The 25,127-nt window shown below is 37.1% G+C and overlaps 1 protein-coding gene across 1 annotated transcript; it reads left to right on the top strand.

Moving 5' to 3' along the window:
- Positions 1-21: 21 nt before the first annotated feature.
- On the top strand, positions 22-24,220 carry ASPM (assembly factor for spindle microtubules). The gene is made up of 24 exons (XM_088153124.1): positions 22-447; positions 2,275-2,418; positions 2,941-4,189; positions 4,403-4,498; positions 5,599-5,745; positions 7,947-8,189; positions 8,372-8,439; positions 9,457-9,598; positions 9,923-10,053; positions 10,442-10,617; positions 10,709-10,854; positions 10,939-11,024; positions 11,931-12,140; positions 13,775-13,979; positions 14,080-14,225; positions 14,308-14,430; positions 14,523-14,648; positions 14,864-17,692; positions 17,932-18,102; positions 20,532-20,724; positions 21,448-21,602; positions 22,079-22,255; positions 23,591-23,763; positions 23,847-24,220. Exons 1-24 carry the CDS (start codon positions 151-153, stop codon positions 23,950-23,952), a joined length of 7,539 nt encoding a protein of 2,512 aa, XP_088009250.1. The 5' UTR covers positions 22-150; the 3' UTR covers positions 23,953-24,220.
- The last annotated feature ends 907 nt before the right edge of the window (positions 24,221-25,127 follow it).

The raw sequence follows: 25,127 nt of genomic DNA, 5'->3' as shown, positions 1-25,127 counted from the left end.
AACGCTGTAAGCCCTCTTGATTGGTGGAGGCTGTGAGTTTGAACTCTCGAGCGGCGGTTGCGACTCCGATTTTTGGAAGGAGCTTGTGTATTGCGTTCTGACAGGCGAAGTCGGGGGAGGCTGACCGCGATCGTTTCCCCACATGGGGCTATGGCGGAAAGAAGGCAGACTGCGGGAGCAGCCAGGCTTCAGGAGCCGAGTCCGCCCGAGCAGAGCAGGCGCTGGGCTGCCGCACAAGGCTGCGAGGACGGGAGCGACGCCGTTCTGTCACTCAGCCACTTCTCCCGACCGCCATTCCTCAGTTTCGGCTCGGTCCGCGTCGGTACCTCTTGCGTTCGCCGCCTGGCCGTGGAGAACCCCAATGCGGAGCCTGTCCACGGGGCCGTCTGCCGCCCGCCGCCCGTCTCCAAAGGCTTCACAGTGGAGCAGTGCAGCTTCCTCCTTCAGGTACTTTATCAGAAGAGGGGAGGCGAGACGACGTGGTCTGGGAGGGGAGGCGGCTCTAAGGTGGCGGCGACATCAAAAGCCAGTGCTGAGGTCAAAGCTGGGGGGGGACGGTAATGTTCATGTACCATCGATAGCCTGAAAGATTGGCTGGCCGGTGTGAAGAAATGGTTAAATGACAATGATAAATATAGCAATACTCTACAGTATTTACATTTTTTTACTCCCTGACTTTCAATTGATCATGGGCGTTATGGAATAACCTTCAATTTATGGGTAAGGTCCGCTGATTCTCTACCAATATCCTACTTATTTTTAAAGAATGCTGCTATAAGTTATCTTCTTGTTTACTGTTTCTAGGGAAGTGGGAAGCTTGTAGTATGTTAATGGTTAATAAACTTAGAATCTTCCCAAACGAGGCTATTTCTATGAGGATTGTTTTTTGGTGGGATATAAAGGTAATGAATGCTTCTTACATTAGGACCGTAGGCTAAAGTGAATATGATAAATATTATATTAAAAAATCTTGTCTGTATTTTATGTAGTATGAGTTCACATGTGCTCTACAATTTTTCGAGTTGGTATTGAGTCCTGGTGACTGCTTGGACTAGTCCCTGCAGTTTTCTTGGCAAGATTTCAGAAGAGGTTTGCCATTGCCTCCTTCCTAGGGCTGAGCCAGAGTACCCAAGCAAACCTTGCTGGCTTTGTGCTTAAGGCAGGATTAGAACAGTCTCCCAGTTTCTAGCCTGAAGCCTTAACCACTATACCAAACTGGCTCTTGCTATACAATTTAAGCTATAATATAAATATATCAGATATTGGCAGTGAGTAATAGTCAAAAATAGGTCTGGCTAGGTAGGTAGGTTATAGCTGACCATGGTGGATCTCCAAAAGCTAAGCAGGATCAGATGTGGGCATTGCTTGGATGGAAAACTGCCAGAAAATCTCACTATCAGAAAAACTGTGAAGTTGAAAAAAAATTGAGAAGAAGGCAGTGTCAAATCACTTCTACATATATTATTGCCAAGAAAACTAGAGTACCTAGATATTTCTATAACCAAAGAAGTTTGTTCAGAAGGCTTTTCTAAAGCAAAGAAGATGAAAAGCAATTCCACATTGCTACAGTAGTGGGAGATTTAAAATATCAATTGCAATTTGCTTGTAGCAAAATTTTAATCTTTCTCCTTCCTTTCCCCTTTTCTACTCTTTGCCCTCTTCAAAAATGCATATTATTTGAAGGTAGAATTTGGAGGCTTGAGCAGATTATTGAGTTACATGCGTTTTTAGTTTGTGTGTGTGTGTGGGGGGGGTGTTATAAACTGTAATATTGTTTCAAATATTGTTGTTTATAGAGCACAGTCTTGGTCTGAATTCATATGGGAGGCTGGTATTATGAAAAATATTAATTGTAACAAAATTGTCAAGATCTGGCTATTCTGGAGAGCCTTTTTTATTTTTGGAATTGAGTGGCATATAAATTTCAGAAATAAAATCTCTTGTGACATTTTGTTGCTGTCTTAGGAAACATTGTGGCATACTCACAAAATATCTAAGCATGATTCATGATTTAAGCACAATATTTTAAAGAGCTATGCTGTGGAAGGCTCCCAGGTTTCAAAGCAAATTTGGAGATTGCACACAAAGCAAAATTTGATCCACTAGTGATCCTTACTTTCTTGGAGAATGACACAGATATAATCCTTAAATATAACTTTAAGCTTTCAAAGGAACTAGTCTGGACAGTATTGTGTTTGTAACTGGATATATTCTTCATGTATTTGTCACAGCTACTATACCATCTGCCTGTTGTTTCATGCTTGTCTTTTGCAGCCAGGAGAGAGAATATATATATTAATAACATGGACACCACTACAAGGTGGCAAAGTTCGGGAGCTCATAACTTTTATTGTAAATGATGTTGTAAAACATCAAGCAGTTTTGCTGGGGAATGCTGAGCAGCCTATAAAGAAGAAGGTAGGAAGTTCTTTAAAATCTTTCTTGTTCTTATTAATAAAGTTGGTCTTTTCCTTTGTCATGCAGAATATCTATCTATGTAATAAGCTTTTCTGCATAAATTGGTGGCATGTTTGAAAGTGCAAAACCACATACTAATGTAATTAAAGCTGCAGAAACTTCATAGGCCTCTGAGCTTTATAGATGTTTATATTATAAAAGTCTCCATAGGACTTATACCTGTGTTCCTGTGCCCCCTGTGAAATTCTTAGTATATCTTCCTTGATTTTAAGCATCTTAAATGTCCCCTAAGATTGAATTCTACAAAATGAAAGATAGCTATTGTAAATAAATATGCAATGGAGATACATAAATAGTAGAGATAAAATGCTGCAATATCAATGCCAACTTTAAAAAGGAGAATTACCATTCCTTTATTTATAAAGGAATTATTAGAAACATGTCATGGGCAGTATGGGCTTTTAATTTTATAAGTACAATAAGTGAAAACATAATGCTTGTCTATGTATAATGTCATTTCAGAAGAAACTTTGGGATACTATTAAAAGAAGAACTCCAGCACAACAATCACGAAAAAGAGTGCCAGTCATTAAAAGAATAAATAAAACATTTCAGATGTCTGAAAAAACAGAGAGAAATAGAAGCCCTCTTCAATCCTGTGAGAACCTGGAAGTGAATTCAAACAGAATTTCACCTAATGGAAATTCCATAATCATTTCAGAAAATAAGCTTTCTCTTTCCCCTATTGGTCCCATCTTTCAGAAAAACCAACATGTCATTTATACCCCCCTATCAACTACATATTCTGTTCCTGGGGCACCAGCATGTAATAAGTCATTAAATAATATAACAGAAACCTCTACTGTTACAACTGTATGTGATAATGTTTTGGAAAAAAAGAAAGCAAGCAGAGAGAATGTTATGAACTCAGTAGAAATAAATGCAAACTCAGTCTGTACACCAGAACAACTGAACATATCTTTGAATCATAGGAAGATTTTAAGTCCTGATTCTTTTGTAAACAATAGCTATGAAGTTACTGAAGAACCTGATGCAGCTACAGCAATGCCTATTCTTTCACCTGATCGGTTTTTGAGAGAGAATCAAATAGTTATTCAACCAACCTCACAAGAATGTAAACCAGTGTCCTTTTCTTCAGATGTGAAATCATGTACGTCGGGAGCAGAATTTTCAAAACAGAAAGAAAAGATACAAGTTACTTCCTTTTTTATGGAACCTCAGCTTTCCACCAAAGCTCCCAACAATATAAATGACAGAAATCCTACAGTTTGCTATGATAAGACTGAACAAAATGCCAGATACAGGACAAATAATCAGGCTTGCTGCTTTCAGAAGAAAAAAAGGCCTTTGCTTTCTAGTACTGTTACCAAAACCAAGCCCACTCCTGAGGGAAAAGAAACAGAGATGTTAAAACTAAAATCTAAAAGATGTCTTTCTAATGCAATAGAGCACTGCGTGGACATTATCCCTAACAATGCAAACCTGGACACATTGCCAAGACTTCCAGTTATTGAAAGTGAAGCTAAATGTGTCAAAGCTAAAGCAGATTCTATTTATTTGGAATCATCTTCACATAATCGTAAAAGAAAAAGTGGAGAACATTTAGAAGAAGCTAAGAGTGGAAGAGAAGAATATGCAGAAAATTTAGGAACAAAAAGAACTCTGAAGTCCTGTGAAGGAAACGGAAGCAAGAGTGCTTTGAAATGTTCTGTTTCCAAATCTCAGACTGGAAATAAGCAGAAGAGATGCGGTAATGTAACAAAAGAAAAAAAAAAGCATTTAACTTTGGATGGGTGTTCAGTTAGAGAAAACAATATTTGATGCAGCTCAGGGCAAGTCAGTCTTGTTCTTATATTAACCTTTTGTGATAGAAGTGATAGAACAGTTTGCTTCTAAATTTCTTGGTCTTTTGCTTCCATTTCAGTTTCGGATGTTAGAATTATTTATTTTTTATTCTTTTCAGGTTCTGCTTCTCAAAAATCTAAGATTTTTAAAAGAACAAAAAATACTGTTCCTGTTGCACAGTCTCAACTGACCTTTGTGAAGACTTTAAAAACAGGTGAAAATAAATTCCTGGTCTCCTGAAAAGAAAGCATTTTTTCTTTATATCATTTAAAATAATTTTGGTAAAGTTTATCTAAAGTACACTGGGTGAAATAGTAAAAACAGTAAAAGTTAGTAGAATTATGTGGTTTTCATTCTTTTCATTCTATTTCACAATGGTTCAGATATTTATTCAGTGAAGCTCCCAATGTACCCAGCTGCTACACATTCCCACACATCTGCAAAAAACCTTTCTGGGCTCCAGCTTCACACTATGCTTGTGGGAAAAGCCAGGTCTTCAAAGCTTTTTGGAAGGCTAGGAGGGTAGAGGCCTGCCATTTTAAGGGGGAGACTGTTACTGATGCTAGGGTTGTATCTTTGTATATAACTAGGAGACTGCTTACTTGCCCGAGAGTTGAAATTATTTTTAAATAATTTAGATAATGCAATATGTAGCAGAACTATTGGTTTATTTATTTATTGGTTTCATGCACAGATTGAGTGAGGAAGGTAAGTGAAATAAAAAATAGTAAGAATTTTAAAAGTTAGAATTCACTTCAGGATGGAGAATCTTTAGAGAAAAATGGAGGATTATGTGAAATCTGAAACAACAGCTATGCATCTGTTCTGTTATCTCATATTTGGTAGGGCTGTACAAAACATTGGAAAGAGCCACTTCACAAGGCAATTTAACATAAGTAAACCAGCACTTACCAGTGTTAAAGCAGCCATGTCGTTTGGAAGGCTTGTGCTGCTCCTTTGAAAGCTGTCCCTGCAACTGTTTGTGCATTTGTATGTGCATGCAGAGCTGCCTCACTTTATTGGCCGTTATTACAGGAGTGTTTGTGAACACGCACTCATTTTCAGATAACTGGTAGAGCCTTCAAAGCAGTGACACTAACTAGAAGAGTCAGTTACTTTAACAGTTTAAGTAAGTGCTTATGCTAACACACTAAAAGAAATGTCCATTTCCAGTGCTTTGCACAGCCCTAATATTTTGTGCATTCCTAGCCTTCATTTGCTGTTAGAAATTGAGCTTTGAGATATTCTCATTAGTTGATAGGGATTACAGTGTTTCAGGAAAAAAAATAATATAACTTTTAATTATTTTAAAAGATATTCCTAGGCATCCAATGCCTTTTGTGGCTAAGAATATGTTTTACGATGAGCAGTGGAAAGAAAAACAGCAAAGAGGTTTTACGTGGTGGTTGAATTTTGTACTTACTCCTGATGACTTTACTTTGAAAACGGACATTTCACAAGGTAAAGCTGATTAATGGCATCTTAATATTTCAAGGGGGGGGACGCGGTGGCTCAGCGGCTTAATGATGCTGAAAGTTGCTGGCCAGAAATGGCTGACGCTTCAGTGGTTCAAGTCCAGCCTTCGCGTTAAACAGGGTGAGCTCCTGTTTCCTCCCCAGTTCCTGTCAACCCAACAGGTCGAAAACTCACGTGAGTAGACAAATGGGTACTCTCACTCTGGTGGGAGGAAAAATGCTGGTGGCACCTTGGAAAAAAGGAGTCGGGAGCAGTTGCCGGTAAAAACGCGAAACCGCGCTCGCCCGAAAAGGGCGCAAAGCAACAGAAACCCCATCTCCTGCGCGCGCCAGCTGGGCTCTGCTCTAGGAAGGAGGCTCTGGCAAACCACTTCCGAAACACTTGCCTTGAAAACTGCAAGGACTTGTTCAAGCAGTCACTGCAGAGTCAGTAATGACTGAGCGCAGATAAAATATATATATATATATATATATATATATATATATATATTTTTCAAGGATTAGAGGTAGTTATAGTATATAAGAACTGTTCTATGTTCCAGAAATTAGCTGTGTGTATATGCATAAAAACTTTCCATTAAAGTTCTTTCATTTCTGCACATTGAGTATAATTGAAATTGAGCTGGTGATATAGTCTTTTTTTATAGTAATTGTATTAAAAATTACAAATAAAAAGATAAAAACTAATACAAACTAAAAAAGAATAAAAAGAAAAAAACAAAGTGCAGGAAAGAAAAAATAGAAAAATAGAAAAGAAAGAAAAAATAAGAATATAGTAAATATATATATATATATAGAGAGAGAGAGAGATGACTTCCCCCTTATCACAAGTATAAACAATTGTAGTAACTTATCACCTTCTCTTAAAATACAACAAATGATTTCTTCTTCCCATATCCCATCTCTTATCTATAAGCAAATCCTTAAAGCCTTGTCGTTTCAGTCCTGATCAGCAAAAGTCCATTAAGGATTATCAGAGATAACAACATATCTATTTTAACCTTGATCAAATAAATAATAGGTGCTGTAAAACCTATTGATCCAAAGGTTCCTAACAGCTGAAAAGCAATTAACAAGCAATATTCAAAAGTGATTAGAAAAGTATGTGAACCCAGTTTTGAAGGTGCCAACCATGGTTTGAGCAAAAAGATGGTTATTCCCTTGTCTCCCAGAGCTCTAAACCCGCCAGAGACTGCTATCTTGCGGTCACCTCATGAGGAGCAACTGTATGGAGCACTTGTGGGCAATCTCAAGTCCTCTCGTTGTCTGGAAAGGAATTACAAAGAGCCGGTCTACTCACCGGTTCTTCATTCCACTGCAGTCATTGGCTCTGCTTTTAACAGAGCTGTCTTCAGTTTGCCATTTCTTCCCCAGAAGTCCAGCTGGTGATATAGTCTTGTAGGACCTGCTATTATCTGAAGTCAACCTGGCAATCACATTAAAAGTTCTTTTCTCTGGGCTGCTGGATTTGCTTAGGATTTAAGACTGCTTGCTCAGCAAGATTCAGCCATCTGGCCATCCTTCTGATGACAATGCAATGATATCTGAATATATGTTTATTCTAATAGGTAATTTACATGTTAGATATGTGCGATTATTTCTTTTTATTAGTAATTCCACAGCCCCACCCCTCCATTCTGGATTTTCTAGCCCTCTCTCCCGTCTTCTATGGTATTCCCTGCTATTACTTGCCTCTTTCCTTTCTGATCAGTCCCCTCTTCTCCGTTTTTCAACTTTGCCTAAAGCAATGGTTTGGTTTTGGTCAAGTTTTGGGAAGTGGATAGAAGGTAGTAGAGCTCCAGTTTTGAGTTGCCCTATAACCTTTTGTATTTGAAGAAAGCTCTGAGCCCATGGGGTATCTAGAGTTGTTCATTGCATTGAAATAAAGGGTTTGTGGGGGCTCTGCTCTTTTCCAGATTGAGTTAAAAGAATGCTTACATTTTTAAAAATCAAGAAGGCAGGAGGCTTTGATAGATGCCAAGGAAGTTGTCCTGGAACACTATTAACATAATTTAGGCCAGCCTATCACAAGTCAAGATAATCCAGTGATGCAGAGCCAAACTAAGAAAGATTCATTATAGAAAAATACCAGGAAAAGCAAGTTACTCAAGGAAGTAAACTAAATAATAATTTTTAAGATGAGATTCTGTAAGTTTTAAACAAATACAACTATTTTCTCTTCATCAGTTAATACAGCATGTCTCATCCTGGGAACAGAGACTTATAAATCCAGCGTTCCTAAAGCACCAACAAAAGAAGAAGCATCATTAAGAGCATATACAACTCGGTGCAAATTAAACAGACTTCGTAGGTCAGCTTGCCGTTTGTTTACCTGTGATGAAATGATTAAAGCAATAAAAAGGCTGGAGATTGAAACTGAAGCAAAACGCTTGTTAGTTCGAAAAGACAGACATCTGTGGAAGGATATTGGTAAGAATATAGTTGTGTTTTAGATTTTTTTTTAAGGCTTAATAAAACTGATGAACCAAGTTGTTAAATACTATAATAAATTGACCATGCTTCTGTTATTGATGTTGTCGTCAGTATCTTTCTGTAACTTTATTCAGAAATACTTTCACTACATAATGCTTTTGCCCCTGTCTTTCCTTCAGGAGAACGACAGAAAATCCTTAGCTGGCTTCTATGCTACAATCCATTATGGTTGCGCATAGGCCTAGAAGTAAGTCTGTCCTTTCTAATGATTAAAGCATTCTGTAAGCAATATGCTATTTTGTAAAATCTAATGATTACTGTGTTACAATGAACTATCCAACACCAGATATTCTTTAATCCTGAATCCTGCTGGTTGAGAACACAAAGCTTAATATCAGTAGGTATCAGTGGCCAAAACAAATGCAAGTACAGTGGTACCTCGGGTCAAGAACGCTTCTGTTCACGACCAATTCGGATCACGAACAGCACCGTTCGCAAAATTTTGCTTCTGTCCGCGAACTCCGCATCAGGTGATAAACAGGATCCGCGGCCATTTTCCCTGCCATGACACGTGGTCGTGGCTTCCTGCAGGGAGGGGGACTCTCCCTCCAAGCAATAACCGCCTCCTCACCCGCCTTCCTGTCCTCCACGCCAGAAGTCGCCTCGAGCAAGGTTAGCGTTCTCTCTCTTCGTACTGTACTGTACTGTATTTTGTTTCATATTTTTGTGGTTTTAAAAAAAAAATACATATGGTTCAGAACAGATTAACCATAATTACATTGAACCTTATGGGGAAATTTGATTCAGGACGCGACCAAAATCGGTTGGCGACCAAATTCGGAGGGGTCAGAACGGATTAACCATATTTACATTGAACCTTATGGGAAAATTTGATTCGGGTCGCGACCAATTCGGGTCACGACCAGAGTCGCAGAACGAATTAAGTTCGTGACCTGAGGTACCACTGTATTTTGTGACTCATAAAGCTGATTGCAGTGATGAGAACAGAAACAGCTTCAGCTAATGGATAAACTGAATTAACATAATGACACTAAATGTCTTGCTCTTCCTTTCCCATACTTGATTCTGTTGCTTCCTGAAATATTCAGTGAAGATAATCTTACAGTGATGCAGACTCAGTGGAATTCATAACGTGCGTGTATATGGTATCTTGGAAGTTTTTTACAAAAATTTGAATGTCATCCTATTCCTACAAAAGTTTTATTCATATTTTAAATTATTTTCACCATTTTCTCTTTGTCAGACAATCTTTGGTGAACTGATTGCTTTGGAAAGTAACAGTGATGTGATGGGTTTGGCAGTATTTATACTTAATCGCTTGTTGTGGAACCCAGATATTGCAGCTGAATACAGACACCCAACTGTGCCTCACCTTTATCGAGATGGTACAATAATACTTTTTCTTTGGTATTATGTAATTGTATTTCACAGCTGAGAGTGAGTTTGTGTAATGGTTAAAGGCACCAGGCTAGAAATTGCGAGACTATGAGTTTTAGTCCTGGTTTAGGCACAGAGATAACTGGGTGACTTTGGGCTAGTCACTCTCTCTCTACCCTAGGAAGCAGGAAATGGCAAACGATTTCCAAAAATGTTTAAAAACTGCATGGATTTCCTCATGTAGTCGCCAGGAGTCAAGACTGACTCAAAAGCACAAAGAAAAAAAAATACAGTTACAAGAGGCATCTCTATATAAAATACTGCATTTGTAGGTCATGAAGAAGCATTGTCCAAATTCACACTGAAAAAACTTCTACTACTGGTGTGCTTCCTTGATCGTGCCAAAGTGTCTCGAATTATTGAACACGACCCTTGCTTATTCTTAAAAAATGCAGAATTCAAGGTACTCTCACTTAAGTTTGTCTTAAATTATGTTTGCATATAATCTATATATATGTGTGTGTTGAAAGGCACAAGTCATGCTTATTTCTTCAGAATATTTTTTTTAAATAATAGATATCAGATACAGGATTTTTTCAGGATTGATTAGATATATAGTCAACAATGGGTTTATTATAAGTTTTTGATCTAGATAATATATAACTATTCGTCTTATTAATTAAACTAGCAGTTTCATTAATGATTGTAATTAATGTCCATGATCATATTGAAAACAAACTGTACAGGTAGCAGTAATATTTGTATTATAGTTCAGTAGCCTAAGACTCGTTAATTACATAGGATTGTAGCTCTGCTGTATATGTATACTGATTTGTTTCCTTTTTTTCTAGTCTAGTAAAGAGATATTACTTGCATTTTCCCGGGACTTTTTAAGTGGAGAAGGTGATCTTTCACGTCACCTTGGCTTCTTGGGTTTCCCAGTTAATCACGTGCAGACTCCACTTGATGAATTTGACTTTGCTGTTACAAATTTAGCTACAGACTTACAATGTGGCATTCGTCTTGTGTAAGTTTTTGCTGAATTTTGTTACTAAAATTACAAAAGTATGTTGCATGAAGAAATTAATTACTTTTAATATGGAATATATGTATTTAAGGAGAACTTTAGAACTGCTGTCATCAGACTGGACTCTTTCCAAAAAATTAAGAGTGCCTGCAATCAGCAGACTTCAGAAGGTGCATAATGTTAAACTTGCTTTTGAGGTACTGAAAGATCATGGAATTCAGTTGAAAGATGAACACGGTAAGTACTAGAAAGTAATGTGGAGATGGTATCTTATAAGTCTGTTGATTTTGCTTTCCATTAATTCGTTTCACTGGTTTATAGGTTCAACCATTGACACAAAGGATATTGTGGATCGACATAGAGAGAAAACATTTGCTTTGTTATGGAAAATAGTGTTTGCTTTTCAGGTACTGCATAATCATTGGTCTAATTTGTTTTTGGAACATAAAATAAGAAAGTGTATGCACTTGTAATCTATCTTTAGAATTTTAGCAATGGTCGGTGCATGAAACTTACTATGGCACTATTTTGTTTTATGCATAAAGCCAATTTGTAAAAGTAGGAAGTGCACTACACAGACTCAATTTCAGTGAGAAAAAATGGATGACAGGACTGGTGAGGATACATTTATTTACATTTGTAGGGCTTTCATGAAAAGCTATCATACAAAGTGACAGCTATGGATATTAAGATTTGAAACTTTAAAGTATACACAGAAATTATCAAGAAATTGATTCCTGTCATTATTTGGTGATCTAATTTTAAATATCATTTTTCAGTGCTGTGTAGCATTGTATACAACTTTTTAAAGCAGCCATGTCTTCTGACCGCATGGTAGCCATAAAAGGTAGCTGCACAGTTCTAAGAAAAAACATAGCTGCTTTAAAGAGTTACAGATAGGTTTTATGTTAGTGCCTCTTCATATTTCAGAGCACCTTTCTAGAACTGAAAGCAAAACACTGCACAGTCCTAATTATTTTATTTTAAATAATACAGTCTTACATACATAACTATATAGGACTGCAGTTTTAGACTAAGACATTGTTTTCACAGTCTCTCTGAGTTATTAGAACTTTCAGAAGGCTGTTTTCACAACACAGGAACAAAATCAACATTTCTGAATATCCTACCCCATACCTATTGCCATTTCAGTTTTGATAGTTTGTCTTAGCAAGTTGTCGAGAGTCGTTATGTTTTAACATCCTAAACATTACTCAGAATTTTTTTTTAAATTCTGCCAATAATACTCTGTTTAATTATTTCACTGTATAAGGAATATGTTATAAATATAATGGTGTTTGGATTTTATTTAGGTGAATATTTCTCTTGACATGGATCAGTTAAAAGAAGAAATTGCTTTCTTAAAAAATGTGCATGCTGCAAAACTAAAAAGATTAGATGCGGAATGTACTAGCAGCGTGGGAAATGATACCGACAGGTCTTATTCATATGAAAGCTATGGTGAAAATATAAAGCTGCTGATGGAGTGGGTGAATGTTGTCTGTGGGTTTTACAGTATTAAGGTAAATAATTATTTCCTCAAACAACTTCACAAAGCACACTGTCCTTATGATATGGTCATATATTTCCCTGTTTTAGTTCTGTCCTTATGATATGGTCATATATTTCCCTGTTTTAACTCTAATATTTGATAAATATTAGAGTTAACCAAATTTAATAAAAATGAATTGAAATTTCAAGGCAAGTGTATTTGTGTTTGATTATATATTTGTTTTTGATTATGGATTATTACTGCTGTAGTAAATGGAAACTAAAATATTAAAATAAGAGTTGATTACAACGACGATTTAAGTGCTAATTGTATTGCATTTGCTGCTGTCCTGTCTCTTTTCTTGGTATACTTCATTGATACTAGATTGCATGATGTGGATAGTTGCTTGCTGGTGGGAAAATGATGATAATGATTTAAAGCAAGTAATGGCAGAGAGAGAGAGAGAGAGAGAGAGAGAGAGAGAGAGAGAGAGAGAGAGCAGGTACAAATATAATGGCCTGGCAGTATGATTGGGCTTAAAATTCAATAGACAGTACTGTATGTGATTCAGAAGCATATTGCATATTGTTAGATTAATTCATTTGTCTGTAAATTACTTCGGTTAAGAGAATATGTGACACTGACTCTTTTTAAACACACTAAATTTTCTACCACTCAGTACGTATACTATTAATGTAAGTTAATCAGTGATTTAACTTGATGTTAAATCTTTAAATGTCCTTATGATATGGTCATATATTTCCCTGTTTTAGTTCCAACAGTTTGTTTTAAAAAAACTTCAGATGAACCATGTGCTGAAATCTTCAAATAAGAACATAGCTTAAATAAAAACTTGCTGAAGCTTCAGTTTAGTTTGGCAAAAACGAACGATGAGATTTGTTTCAAATCTTGTGCTTTTTTTTACAGAACTGTTGCAGAGTTTTTGCATCAACTAGTTGTTGTGGAATATATTAATATTCTATCTACAAATGCTCTCTCACAGTTAATATTCTCTAGAGCAGGGATTTCCAAACTATTTGGCAACATGTCTCCTTTTGGATTTTCTTTAGAAACACTCAAGTCTCCCTACCCATTATTTAAGGCTACTCACTAACAAAAATTTCCATTCATGATTAAAATTAAACACAAACACACTATTTATTTTTTTTTATAATTAAAAAGAATTCCATACATTTTTGTTGCAACAAAAAAAGAAAATGTAATCTAATATAAAAGTAGTAGAAATAAAATGAATTTGCCTTTCCTGCCTCCTTCCCATCAGTTGGCTTAGTCCCCATCTTTCTGCCACAATCTACCACTATTCACAGAACCTTGTTTCTTTCTTTCCCATCAGCCTGCCTAGCCCTCAATCCTAACCTGACTTTAAAAAAATAATTCTAGGCTAGTACATAAGAAAAGGTAGATTTTTGCATCTAGATTTGCTTTTTTAATAAAATACCTTTTTATTAATTATATACATATTATTTGTATGTGTGTGTGCGCGCACGTGTGTGTGTGTATCTGGATGAATAGGCCCTAAGCAAGTTATTTCTCTCAGAATGAATGCTTCAGAACTGCTTTAACATATGTTAGATTTTTACAACCATAACAGAGCTACCACTGGGAGCAGTCACTTAATTTTTTTTTTCCTTTTCTTTATTCTAGGTGGAAAATTTTACAGTGTCCTTTTCAGATGGAAGAGTATTATGCTATTTGATTCATCATTATCACCCATGTTATGTGCCTTTGGAAGCTGTATGTAAACGCACTACTCAAACAGTAGAATGTACCAAAAGTGGCACTCTTGCACTGAATTCCTCCTCTGAGTCTGATGCTTCTCTAAATCTAGTCAATGGAACTTTTGATCAAAGTGAGTTCATTAAAAATAGAGCTTCAAAGCAGGTTGAAAATATGAGTTACTATTATTTCTGCTTTAATATATTCCATTTTTCATGTTTCTGCTTACAAAGCTATAAGTACTTCAGTGCTTTATAAAGAACTCCTTGACAATGAAAAGAGAAATTTTCAGCTGATCAACGCTGCAGTTTCTGACCTGGGAGGTGTTCCAGCTATGATTCAGCATACAGACATGTCTAATACAATACCTGATGAGAAGGTAATCAGTCAGGTCATTAAAGTTCAAAGTTGTTTTGTTTCCTCACAACATAATAAATTTCTGTTGTATGCTCTCTTTTTAGGTAGTTATTACCTATGTGTCATTTCTGTGTTCACGACTTTTAAGTCTTTCTAAAGAGATTCGAGCAGCTCAGTTGATTCAGTCTGCTTGGAGAAAATACAGATTGAAAATAAAACTTGCTCAGGTATTCAGTTGCTTTCTATTCTGCTCTTAATTGTCAACTGAAACTACTGCTATTGGAAGGAAATAGGAATGTTTATATTTTTTATTTTTCAGACCAAGAAGCAAAAATCTAATGCAGTAGTTATAATTCAGAAGCACTGGAGAAGATATTTGGCTCTACTGGAACTTCAGAAATTAAAAAAGGCAAAGCAGGAAGAAACTGGAAGAGTTGTAATCCAGGTATAATTGACTTCATATAAAACCACTTCATCAAAATAAATCCATTTTTTACTTAAGATTGTTAAGAGCTATGGTTTTCATTGCCCAAGCCATTAGATTTCAAGTTCAAGTAGATAAGGATTTCATTAATAGAGTATTTTTTGGTCTTCACATTTTATAAAAAATCCTGAACAAACAAATGCATAACTTTTGTTCTCTCTTTTCTTGTGATTCAGAGACAGCAAGAGGCTGTAATTGTCCTTCAAGCTTGGTACAGAATGAGGAGAGAGAGGCAGCGGTTTTTAAAGATGTCTGGAGCTGCATCTGTCATTCAAATACACTATCGCGCACATAGAGAACAAACCTTTCAAAGACAGAAGTTTTTGCAAATAAAAAAGGCAACTTTGCATTTGCAAGCAAGCTACAGGGGCCGTAAAGTACGAAGAATGCTAAGACACCAAAGCATGGCTGCTACTAAAATCCAGGCTGCGTACAGGGCTTATGTTGCTAGAATGAAATATCAGAGTTTGATTCAAGCTTCCATTGTGATTCAGAGATGGTACAGGGCTTCTAAAAAGGGATCCAAAATAAGAAAAAGTTTTTTGAAGACAAAGGCAGCTGTGATTTCCTTGCAAGCAGTTTTGCGTGGTTGGCAAGTGAGAAAATGGCTTCAGAAGCAGCATGCTGCTGCCATTACTATACAATCTGCCTACAGAAAGTATACAGCTATGAAAAAATTCAGAATGGTGAGAAGCACTGCTCTAACTCTACAGCAGCATTATCGAGCTCACATCTTAAGTAAAAAACAGCAACAGGAATATATTGTTCTTTGCAATAGCATCATATTACTCCAGGCAACTTGGAGAGGAACTGTTGTGAGGAGGCAAATAGAAAGACAGTGCCAGGCTGCAGTGACCATTCAGTCCTATTATAGGATGCATGTGAAGCAGGCCAAGTTTAAACATTTCAGGGAAGCTGCAATTACAATTCAGAGATGGTATCGTGCTGCTATTCAAGCCCGTAATACACGACAAAAATACCTTGCTTTAAAGGAAGCAACTGTTAAAATGCAGGCAATTTACCGAGGTTTGAGAGTAAGGCGAAAAATCCAGTGCATGAACCAAGCAGCGATTTGTATCCAAGCCATGTTTAAAATGCATCAGAGTCATGTTCGATATAGGACCCTGAAAAAGTCAGCTGCTGTAATTCAAGCACGATACAGAGCTTTCTGCAGAGGACAAAAAGATCGGAAAACATATCTGGCGCAAAGAAAGGCATCTCTCATCCTTCAAGCAGCCTACAGAGGCATGAAAATTAGACAGGAATTGAGAACTAGGCACCAGTGTGTAATAGTTATTCAGTCATATTATCGAATGTACAGAGAACGGAAAGCTTACTTAAAGTTGGTCGCAGCGACAAAAGTGATTCAGCAGTGGTATCGTGCTTCCAGAGATACAAATGCTCAGATGCATAAATACAAGATGATGAAGATTTCTACTCTCCGAATCCAGTCTGCTTTCCGGGGTATGAAAACTAGAGTCTATTTTAAAAAGATGCATGTGGCTGCCATCATCATTCAAAGAAGTTTTAAAACTTTCATTCAGAGGCGTAAGTTTATTTTTCTTAAGTCAGCTGCTGTGACAATTCAGAGAAAGTATCGAGCAACAGTACTCTCAAAACGGCAGCGAGAGAAGTTTCTTAATTTACGTAGAGTAGTGATCATAATACAGTCTACTCTCAGAGGCCTGCTTGTTAGGAAACATTTAAAGCAAATGCATTTGGCTGCTGTAGTTATCCAGGCAACCTTTAGAATGCACATAGCCTCCACTCGATACAGAATAATGAAGTTTGCTTCTGTTGTAATACAGCAACATTATAGAGCATACCGAAAAACTAAACAAACTAGAGACTTGTACTTAAAACAGCACCATTCTGTTTTAATTCTTCAGGCAGTTTACAGAGGAATGAAAGTTAGACGTATGTTAAAGAAAAAACATGAAGCTGCAGTAGTCATACAAAGTAACTATAGAAAACACAGGCAATGGAAATCCTACCAAAAAATTCAGTGGGCAGTCAGAATCATCCAGATAAGAGTCAGAGCCAACAAAGAGAGCAAAATTGCAGTCCAGCAATATTCTTCAGTTAAGAAGGCTACCATCTGCATTCAGAAAGCTTTTCGCAGGATGAAGGCAAGACGATACCAAAAAAGACAGGAAGCTGCGATCGTGCTTCAGCGGAATTTTAAAATGCAAGTTGCACGTAAAAATTACCTCACTTTAAAAACGGCTACTATATTCCTTCAGAGAAAGTACAGGGCATTGGTTGTGATGAGAAGACAAGCTAAAGAATACGCTTCTGTTCGTGCAAAAGTTATTTGTGTGCAGTCTTTCTATAGAGGTTTTAAAATACGGAAAGAAGTTAAACGCCAGCATTTAGCAGCAACAGCAATTCAGGCAACATTTAGAATGCACAAAACTAAGCTGGCTTACCAGAAACTCAGATGTGCTGCTATCACCATGCAGAAGTACTATCGATCACGCCTAAAGGGAAAACATCAAAATACACATCAGGTAATTCAGAAATCTGTAAGTCAGGCCACTTGCAGAGGAACAAGAATACACCCAGAACTGGACACTATGCATATTTCAGCAACTATCATCCAGTCTCTTTATCGGATGTATGTACAGCAAAAGCATTACAAATTGATATGCTGGGCTGTGATAATTATTCAGTCTGCCTATCGTGGAATGGTAGCACGCAAAAAAGCAAAGAAAATGCATGCAGCAAGAAACAGTCAGTTCTTTCACATGGCTGTGGATCATAGAACTGAAGCTGCTGGATCAGAGACTCAGTGCCATACAAGTGAAGCTGTAGAACAGTACCAGAAATATTGGAAAGCTGCACTTTTAATACAACAACAGTACCGATCTTATGTGACTATGAAGCATCAATCAATGGTTTATTTACAAACACGTAAGAGAATAATTCTTTTGCAAGCCACAGTGAGAGGTTTCATTGAACGACAAAGATTTTCCAGATTAAAAAGAAATACAATAAAAATCCAGGTATTCAAGAAATTCAGTTTTCTCCAGTATTAATTGCTTCCAATTACTGTAGCATAAGTTTGAATAAAATGACATTTGATTTAATTTAACTTTAAATTAAAACCAAAGTTATGCAAGCCCACTATCATTAAAATACAGAATATCCCTCTTTTATTGCTGTCCTTTATTTACGTTAGGTTACTGTTTTCCATAATTATGAGGTCATGAGCTCATGTTCCTTTTATATCCTTTTAAAACAGAGATGGTATCGAGCACACTGGCAGAGGAGGAGATACCTGCAATATCGTAAGAAAATTATTATAATACAAAGAATGGTGAGAAGATGGATGAATTGCAGGAATATAACTACAGGTGGAATTCCAAAAGATGTAAACCCCAATATTGTTAGCAATGGAATAATTAAATTTCAGGTAAGTAAATGTTCCAGAAAAATGATACTGTTTAGGGCTGTGCATAAAAGGCAAAGGAGCTTTGTTTCAAACTCAAATATTATGTTTTGGAAATTCCTTTACCCTTCATTTGGGCCTGCAGTGATCCAAATGAAACAAGTCAGGTCAGCCCATAATAAAGCTTCTGTTGTCCATGACTTGATTGTGGAAAAGAGGCCCGACCTGGTCTGCATTACCAGGTTCCTCCTAGGTAAGGAGGAGCCGGGGGAACTCTTCCAGGGCCACCATAAAGAATATTCTCAGCATCTGTTAAACAAAGTTGCTTGACTTTGCTCAGAATTGGTCTTTGGCTGGGCAGGTCTGTTTGGAAGTGACCAAGATGCATCTAAGCCCTATTATCTGGGAGGAGTTTGAATTAGTCCTGAGGAAGTGGACAGGGTCCTTGTGGCTGTGAGTTTGGCCACCTATGTTCTGGACCCATGCTGTTCTTGGTTGGCTAAGGCCTCCCAGGTGGTGGCATGCAGTTGGTCCAAGCAGTGGTTAATGCCTCCCTGTGGGAGGGAGTGGTGCCACCTGTGTTGAAGGAGGTGGTGGTGCACCCCACTTCTCAAGAGGTCATTCTTGAACCCAACAGTTCTTGACAACTTTTGTCCAGTCTCCAACTTTACCTTTTTAGGGAAGGTTGTTGAAAGGGTGGTTGGCTCGATGAAGTGGATTATCTGGACCCTTTTCAGTCTGGGTTCAGGCCAGGATACAGCACTGAGATGGCATTGGTCGCACTTGTTGATGACCTTTGGAGGACTTAGGATGGGAATGGTGTGACCATCCTGGCCCGCCTGAATCTCTCAGTAGCTTTCAATACTATTGACCATGGTATCCTTCTGAGTTGGCTTTGGGGACTGGGTGTAGGAGACACTATTTTGTGGTGGTTCTCTTCCTTTCTCCGTGGCTAGTTTCAGTCAGTGTTGCTGGGAGGGGAAAGGTTGAGCCCTAGACCCCTGCATGTGGGGTGCCTCACAGCTTGGGTCTCTCTCCTCCTCCTCTCTTTAACTTCTACATGAAAACATTGGGTGAAGTCATTTGCCGGCATGGAGTGCGATATCATCAGAATGTTGATGATACCCACTTATACATCTCCACCCCAGACTAGGCAGGTGGTGCTTTTGTGATGCTGGCCAAGTGCCTGGAGGCTAAGAGGATCTGGATGGGGAGGAACTGACTCAACCCTGGCAACATGGAGTGGCTTTCAATTTTTGGCCCCCCAGAAGATGGGGATATATCATCTTTGACTCTGGATGGGGTTGCACTACCCTGGACAGAGCTGGTATGCAATTTGGGGGTCCTCCAAGACTCACAGCTACTGCTTGATGAGCAGGTGGCAGCTGTAGCTAGGGGGCCTTTGCACATTCATCTTGTGCACCAATTGTGCCCTTTCCTCGACTGGGAGGCCCTGCTCATGGTCACTCATGCCTTGGTCATTTCTCATTTGGATTACTGCAACGTGCTTTACATGAGGCTGCCCTTGAAGACCACCCAGAAGTTATAACTGGTCCAGAACGTTGGGCATCCCTAGGTTTGCCCATATTATACCCTGTTGCACACACTGCACTGGCACTGCCCAGTTTCCTTCCAGGTGTAATTCAAGGTGGTGGTTATTACCTTTAAAGCCCTACGTTGCATGGGACCAGGTTATCTGCAGGACCACCTGTCCCTGAGGACATCTGTTTGTCCTATCAGATTAGATAGATGGGCACACTCCAGGTACCTTCCCTTAAATATTGCCATTTTGTGGAGCCTTGGAAGTGTGCGTTTTCCGTCGTAGCCCTATTGAACACTCTCCCCTCAGATCTGACAGGCCCCTACCCTTCTATCCTTCTGGAGAGCACTTAAAACCTGGTTCATCCCCCAGGTGTTGGGATAGGGAAAGGCCAGGGTGGGATGAGAATGTCGGTGCCTTAGAGAAGCGTGGCCAAGGCATCAGGTTGTTCTGTTTTTATTTTTATTCTTCGTTTTTACACTGCTTTATTGGTTGTAAACTGCCCAGAGTTGCTTTAAGATGGGCGGGTATACAAATATTTTAAATAAATAAATAAATAAAATAAGTCAAATGATTTGCTCATTCCATTTCAGGTCAGCTGACTCTAAAAAGTTGCAAAACATGGAAACAGTTTGATTTTTTTTCTGGGATTCTCTGTGAACTAGGTCTAAAATCTTGCATATTGCTCAAGGATTATCTGGAAATGTTTGATAAATAGCCCACTTTCTAAAATTTTCCATTTATTCTCATAATTCTCATTGAGTGACTTTCAGAAAACACTGGAGAAAAACAATATTACTTGAAAAATTTTGTGGAACTTATTTTTAAGTAATAAAGCTATGTTCTGGGTTGGATATTTCTGCCTCTCTTTTATTCCTTAACATGTGATTCCCCCCCCCCCCTTACTTATAAGGCACTGTGGAGAGGATATTCTTGGAGGAAGAAGACTGATACAAAAGAAACCAGATCTCTGCGAGACAGTTTGATCATTGCCAATAAAGAAAGCAAAGAAGAGAAGAAGCTGTGTAATAGAACTGCAGTTGCTATTGATTATCTTCTTAAATATAAAGACTTTTCTCATGTTCTGGCAGCTTTAAAGGATCTGGGTTAGTAATTTGATTCGAGGGCAGTCTTTATTTTTAAATATCAGTATACAGACAATCTTATATGTATGAAGTTAAACACCCTTTCATTTGAAAAACAAAAATACTTTGGAAAACTAGTTATTAGTACCATTATTACTTTAGCCTTTAGAAGTACTGGTGTCTAAAATGACAGAAAAGCAGGAAGGGAGGCAGTTAGGTCAAAACTAAATATATGTCTGAAAGAAGCACTATTTTACCACTGGATTGCTGTCATAATCAGTCTCTGTACATGGTGCAGTTTGAATCATACATTTGGAACAGTGAGCAAATGTTGACTTAACTTGCCCTGTTGGTTGTTCCCTGATCATCCTCCACACACTGAGGCTGAAGTTTGTGCAGTTGAGAGCTCAGTTGCATAGACTCCTCACAGACAGTAGAAATTGGGGTTTTAAATAACAGTGTACCTAGAAATGTAGAATGTAGTAACCCTGAATTCTAAATTATGTTGGAAGCCTTTGAATTTTGTATGCTTAGAGCTTAAGCTGCAATGAAGTAGAATATTGTAGGACTAGACTAAGAGTTGATGTAAAGAATGAGGCTCAGTAAACACATGCAATCAACTCTTCTTCCAGGGTTCCAGTTGCATGAGGAATAGATTGGTCACTAAATTTCTTTCAACAATATATTTAGGCTAAGTATTATTCTGAAAATATGTTAGTATTTTTCCTGTTTTTCTCTTCTCAGAGGTTGTAACTAGATTATCTCCTGTTTGTTGTGAAAATATGGCCCAAAGTAAAGCAGTCAGTACTATTTTTACTTTGATACGGAGCTGCAATAGAAGTGTCCCTAGCATGGATGTTATTAGATATTCTGTCCAAGTCTTGCTTAATTTATCAAAGGTATTTATATACTTTCATGTTTGTTGAAATTAAGCTGTTTTTTATTTTTTGTAAGTTTGTATTATAAAGGTTATATATGTTATAATTTTCTCAATTTTAATAAATGCCAGAATTTAAATTTCAGGCTATATTGTAAATGAGGGTTAAGTTTTAATCTTTGAAGTCCATTTCAAGTTTAATTTAATGCAGTTCTAAAATGCAGGGCCAAATAATTTCTGTTCTGAAAAATACCTGTGATATTGGTTTTCACAATTTTTTTCCATCTTAAAATTGATTAGCATTTCACCTAGTATGTGATTCAAATTGCAAAGAATTTATTCATTGCTCTTGTAGTCTGTATCAGTCTGCCAAATAGCCAGAAAGTACTTGAGCAAAATATTTCATTATGGAAAAATAGGGAAAGTAGATTTTAAATTCAGTACTAAGCATGGTAGGATTCTTGACAATTGACTTAAAACTCTTTTCTTCTATTTAAGTATGAAAGGACTACTGATGCTGTTTATACGGTGGAAAATTCTATAGGAACATTGTTGGATTTACTTCAGATGTACCGGGAAAGAGCTGGGGACAAAACTTCAGAAAAAGGTGGTAGCATTTTTACAAAGACATGCTGCTTATTTGCTCATCTGTCAAAGGACTCAAGGAGAGCTTCTGTAAGTTTTATTTGTTAACTTTGTGTCTTTATTATCTGGAAGTTGTCAAGGTTGTATCAGGCAAACAAGAGAGAATTACTACAGTTAATAAACAAATGATGTTGACTGAGTGTTAAATGCTGATGGTTGCTGTAGTTAGGTGTCAATTGCATTTCACCTACATATATAATTGGAGTGCAAATTATTTTTCAGGTTGAGGGCTTGCATGCCAAAAAATGGCTAGGGCTAGACTTAGGGTTAGGGTGCAGGAGCTAGTACTTGGAGGCTGCAGGGTAGTTGCTGGAGCTTTTAAAAGGACCATTCTAGAATAATAGTACTTTAGAACTAAATAGTGAGCAAATATTTCTACTAGCTCTTGCCACATTAAATGTGTGATTATTTTATACTGCAATGTGATGTATCTGCTGAGTGGGCAAAATATTGCAAAACGTTCACTATGCTATTATTATTACACATATGTCTGTCCAATTAATACTTGCCTACATATAGTGGTTTTATCTGGGATGCCACTGATTCATCTTAAGTACAGGTAGTCCTTGTTTAGCAACCACAATTGGGACTGGCAACTCAATTGTTAAGGAAACGGTTGCTAAGTGAAACCATGACTGTGCTTATGATCTTACTTCAGCTTTCCTTTGCTATACAAACCTGTGAAGGTTATCAATGTGAGGAGGACTGATCACAAAGTTACTTTTTCATCACTACCGTAACTGGGAACAGTCACTAAATGAGGCAGTCGCTAAACAAGGGCTACCATATAGTTAAATGCAAAATCTTGGATATTGGATTCTAACAATAGGGTTTTATTTCTCTAGCTATGCTGACAAATCATCTTAAATGTGCCAAGGGAGAAAGGAAGATGCTTCTTTGGGGGCTGTAGTTCAAAGTAGTCAATTCCTACTGATCTTTGTCTTCTAGTATATAGGTCATAAATCAAATTGACCTGGATCCCGTAACAGCTAATAGTCTTTAAAAGCAGAACTTAGTTCAAACAACTCACAATTGGCAGACCATACAATTTTATGGGATATTTTTGAAAAAGTTACCAGCTCTTCTTGTACATAATTCTGTGTATTTAATAAAATATACCTTATTTTAAGTGTTTGAATTTGCCCTTTTCTGTAGAGGGCTGGTGTGTCCTCAATTCTGTAAATTATAACCAGAGAGTAGTTTTAAAAGGAAGCACTTGGTGTAAATGAGGCATACTAAGATTATAAAAACAGCATCAAAGTGGTCCAACTGAAAATTAGAAAGGATTTTGAAAATTATATAGGTTTGAAGTTTCACTGAACAAAATACTGTACTTTAACAACAAGATGGTTGCTTACTTTTTAGGAGATTCGAAACAACCATAAAGTAGTTGCTTGCCTTCGGAGATTGTTTAAACTTATAGCCCGTAAACATCAAATGGATGTCCAAAGAATGCTTGCCAAACAGAAGTTAGATGCATACATAAATGGACAGAGCTCCATTCCAGTGCTTCCTGTAAAAACAAAAATAGTTTCACGGTAAGTCTAAATTGTTCTGACTTTAATTTTCTCCTTCAAATCCTACTTTTATTTTTATGGATTTTTTTTTTCCCATCCTATAGGCAGAGGCCAGATTGGGATTTAAAGAAAGATAATATAAGAGAGATTGTTGATCCACTGCAGGCCATTGAAATGGTAATGAACACGCTTGGAATTTCTTGCAATTAAAAGATTAAAGAGTTTATAATTATGACAGTTTTCGAAAGAAATGGACTTGACTTCTTGTATCAATTTACATATTATGTAGTTATTTTATAAATCTTGTTTACCAGTCCTTGAAATAACTATCAACTAAACTAAATATGTTACTGCAAATTCTGATATTTTATCTACTGAATTAATAAAGTCTCAAATATTACTTGTATATAACTTATAAATAAGAAAATTGTATACTGTGTACAATTTAATAAGATTGTCATTTTATACAATAAAATGGAAAAACTAAGATTGTTAATGTAATGTGTATTTCTTTTGCTTCAGAGGGAAATTTGAGGCAAATACTAACAGTTTAATACCATAAAATGAGCATGCAAAACTTGTTTAAGGCTAAGGGCTAGTCTGTGGGAGATTGCATTCTAAAGGTTTGGACAGGTTCATAGAAAAAATGGTGGAAAATACCAGGACAAAAACTGAATTTAAATATAACTTAAGCTAAATTAATTTTAAAAACTCATAGGATTACTTCCCATGTATTGGATAATTTTCTCCTTGTGATACATTAAAATAATGAATATTTTACATTTGGTTTTTCACTTAATCAAATTATTTTCTGGTTTAAGAATGGGAAGTTTAGCTTTTATTATCTGTAGAATTCTTATATTTTTGCTTTACCACTGCAACCAAGGAATCCTAAGTTTTGTATTTGTTATTTCATGAGAAGTAAGTTCTTTCACAAGATATGATTACTAAATGGAAACATCAAAATTATGAAAATAACTACTACTAGTTGCAAGACTGTTTATTCATATTCAGTTCACCCCACACTCTTGGATCACCAATTCTATCTTCATCTTTTACATGTCCTTCCACTGATTCACTGGATGCCTACATATGCCTTTTTCTGCGGCTAGGCCTGTATCATGGAACAAACTGCCTCTGGAGTTAAAGTAACTCCCATTCCCCATAATTCAGTAGCAGGCTCAAAACATTTGTTCATCATGGCCTTTTCGTTGTTTCAGTTGTTTTGATTTTTATTGTTTTTAACTATTTTAATATATATGTGAGAAATAATTTTCACAATGGTCTAAATAGCCAGATATCAGATCTGTTCATTATTAACACAAGAGAAGATGGAAATTGCTCCTGTTGCCCAGAAGGGAAAAGGGAGGTAGTCTGTTGCTTCA

Source organism: Python bivittatus, unplaced genomic scaffold (assembly GCF_059951505.1).
Source record: "Python bivittatus isolate LINGU-HERP-01145 unplaced genomic scaffold, Pbiv_v1 ctg000700_np1212, whole genome shotgun sequence".
NCBI lineage: Eukaryota > Metazoa > Chordata > Lepidosauria > Squamata > Pythonidae > Python > Python bivittatus.
Note: the sequence above shows the minus strand (reverse complement) of the source record. Positions and strands in the feature narration are given on the sequence as shown.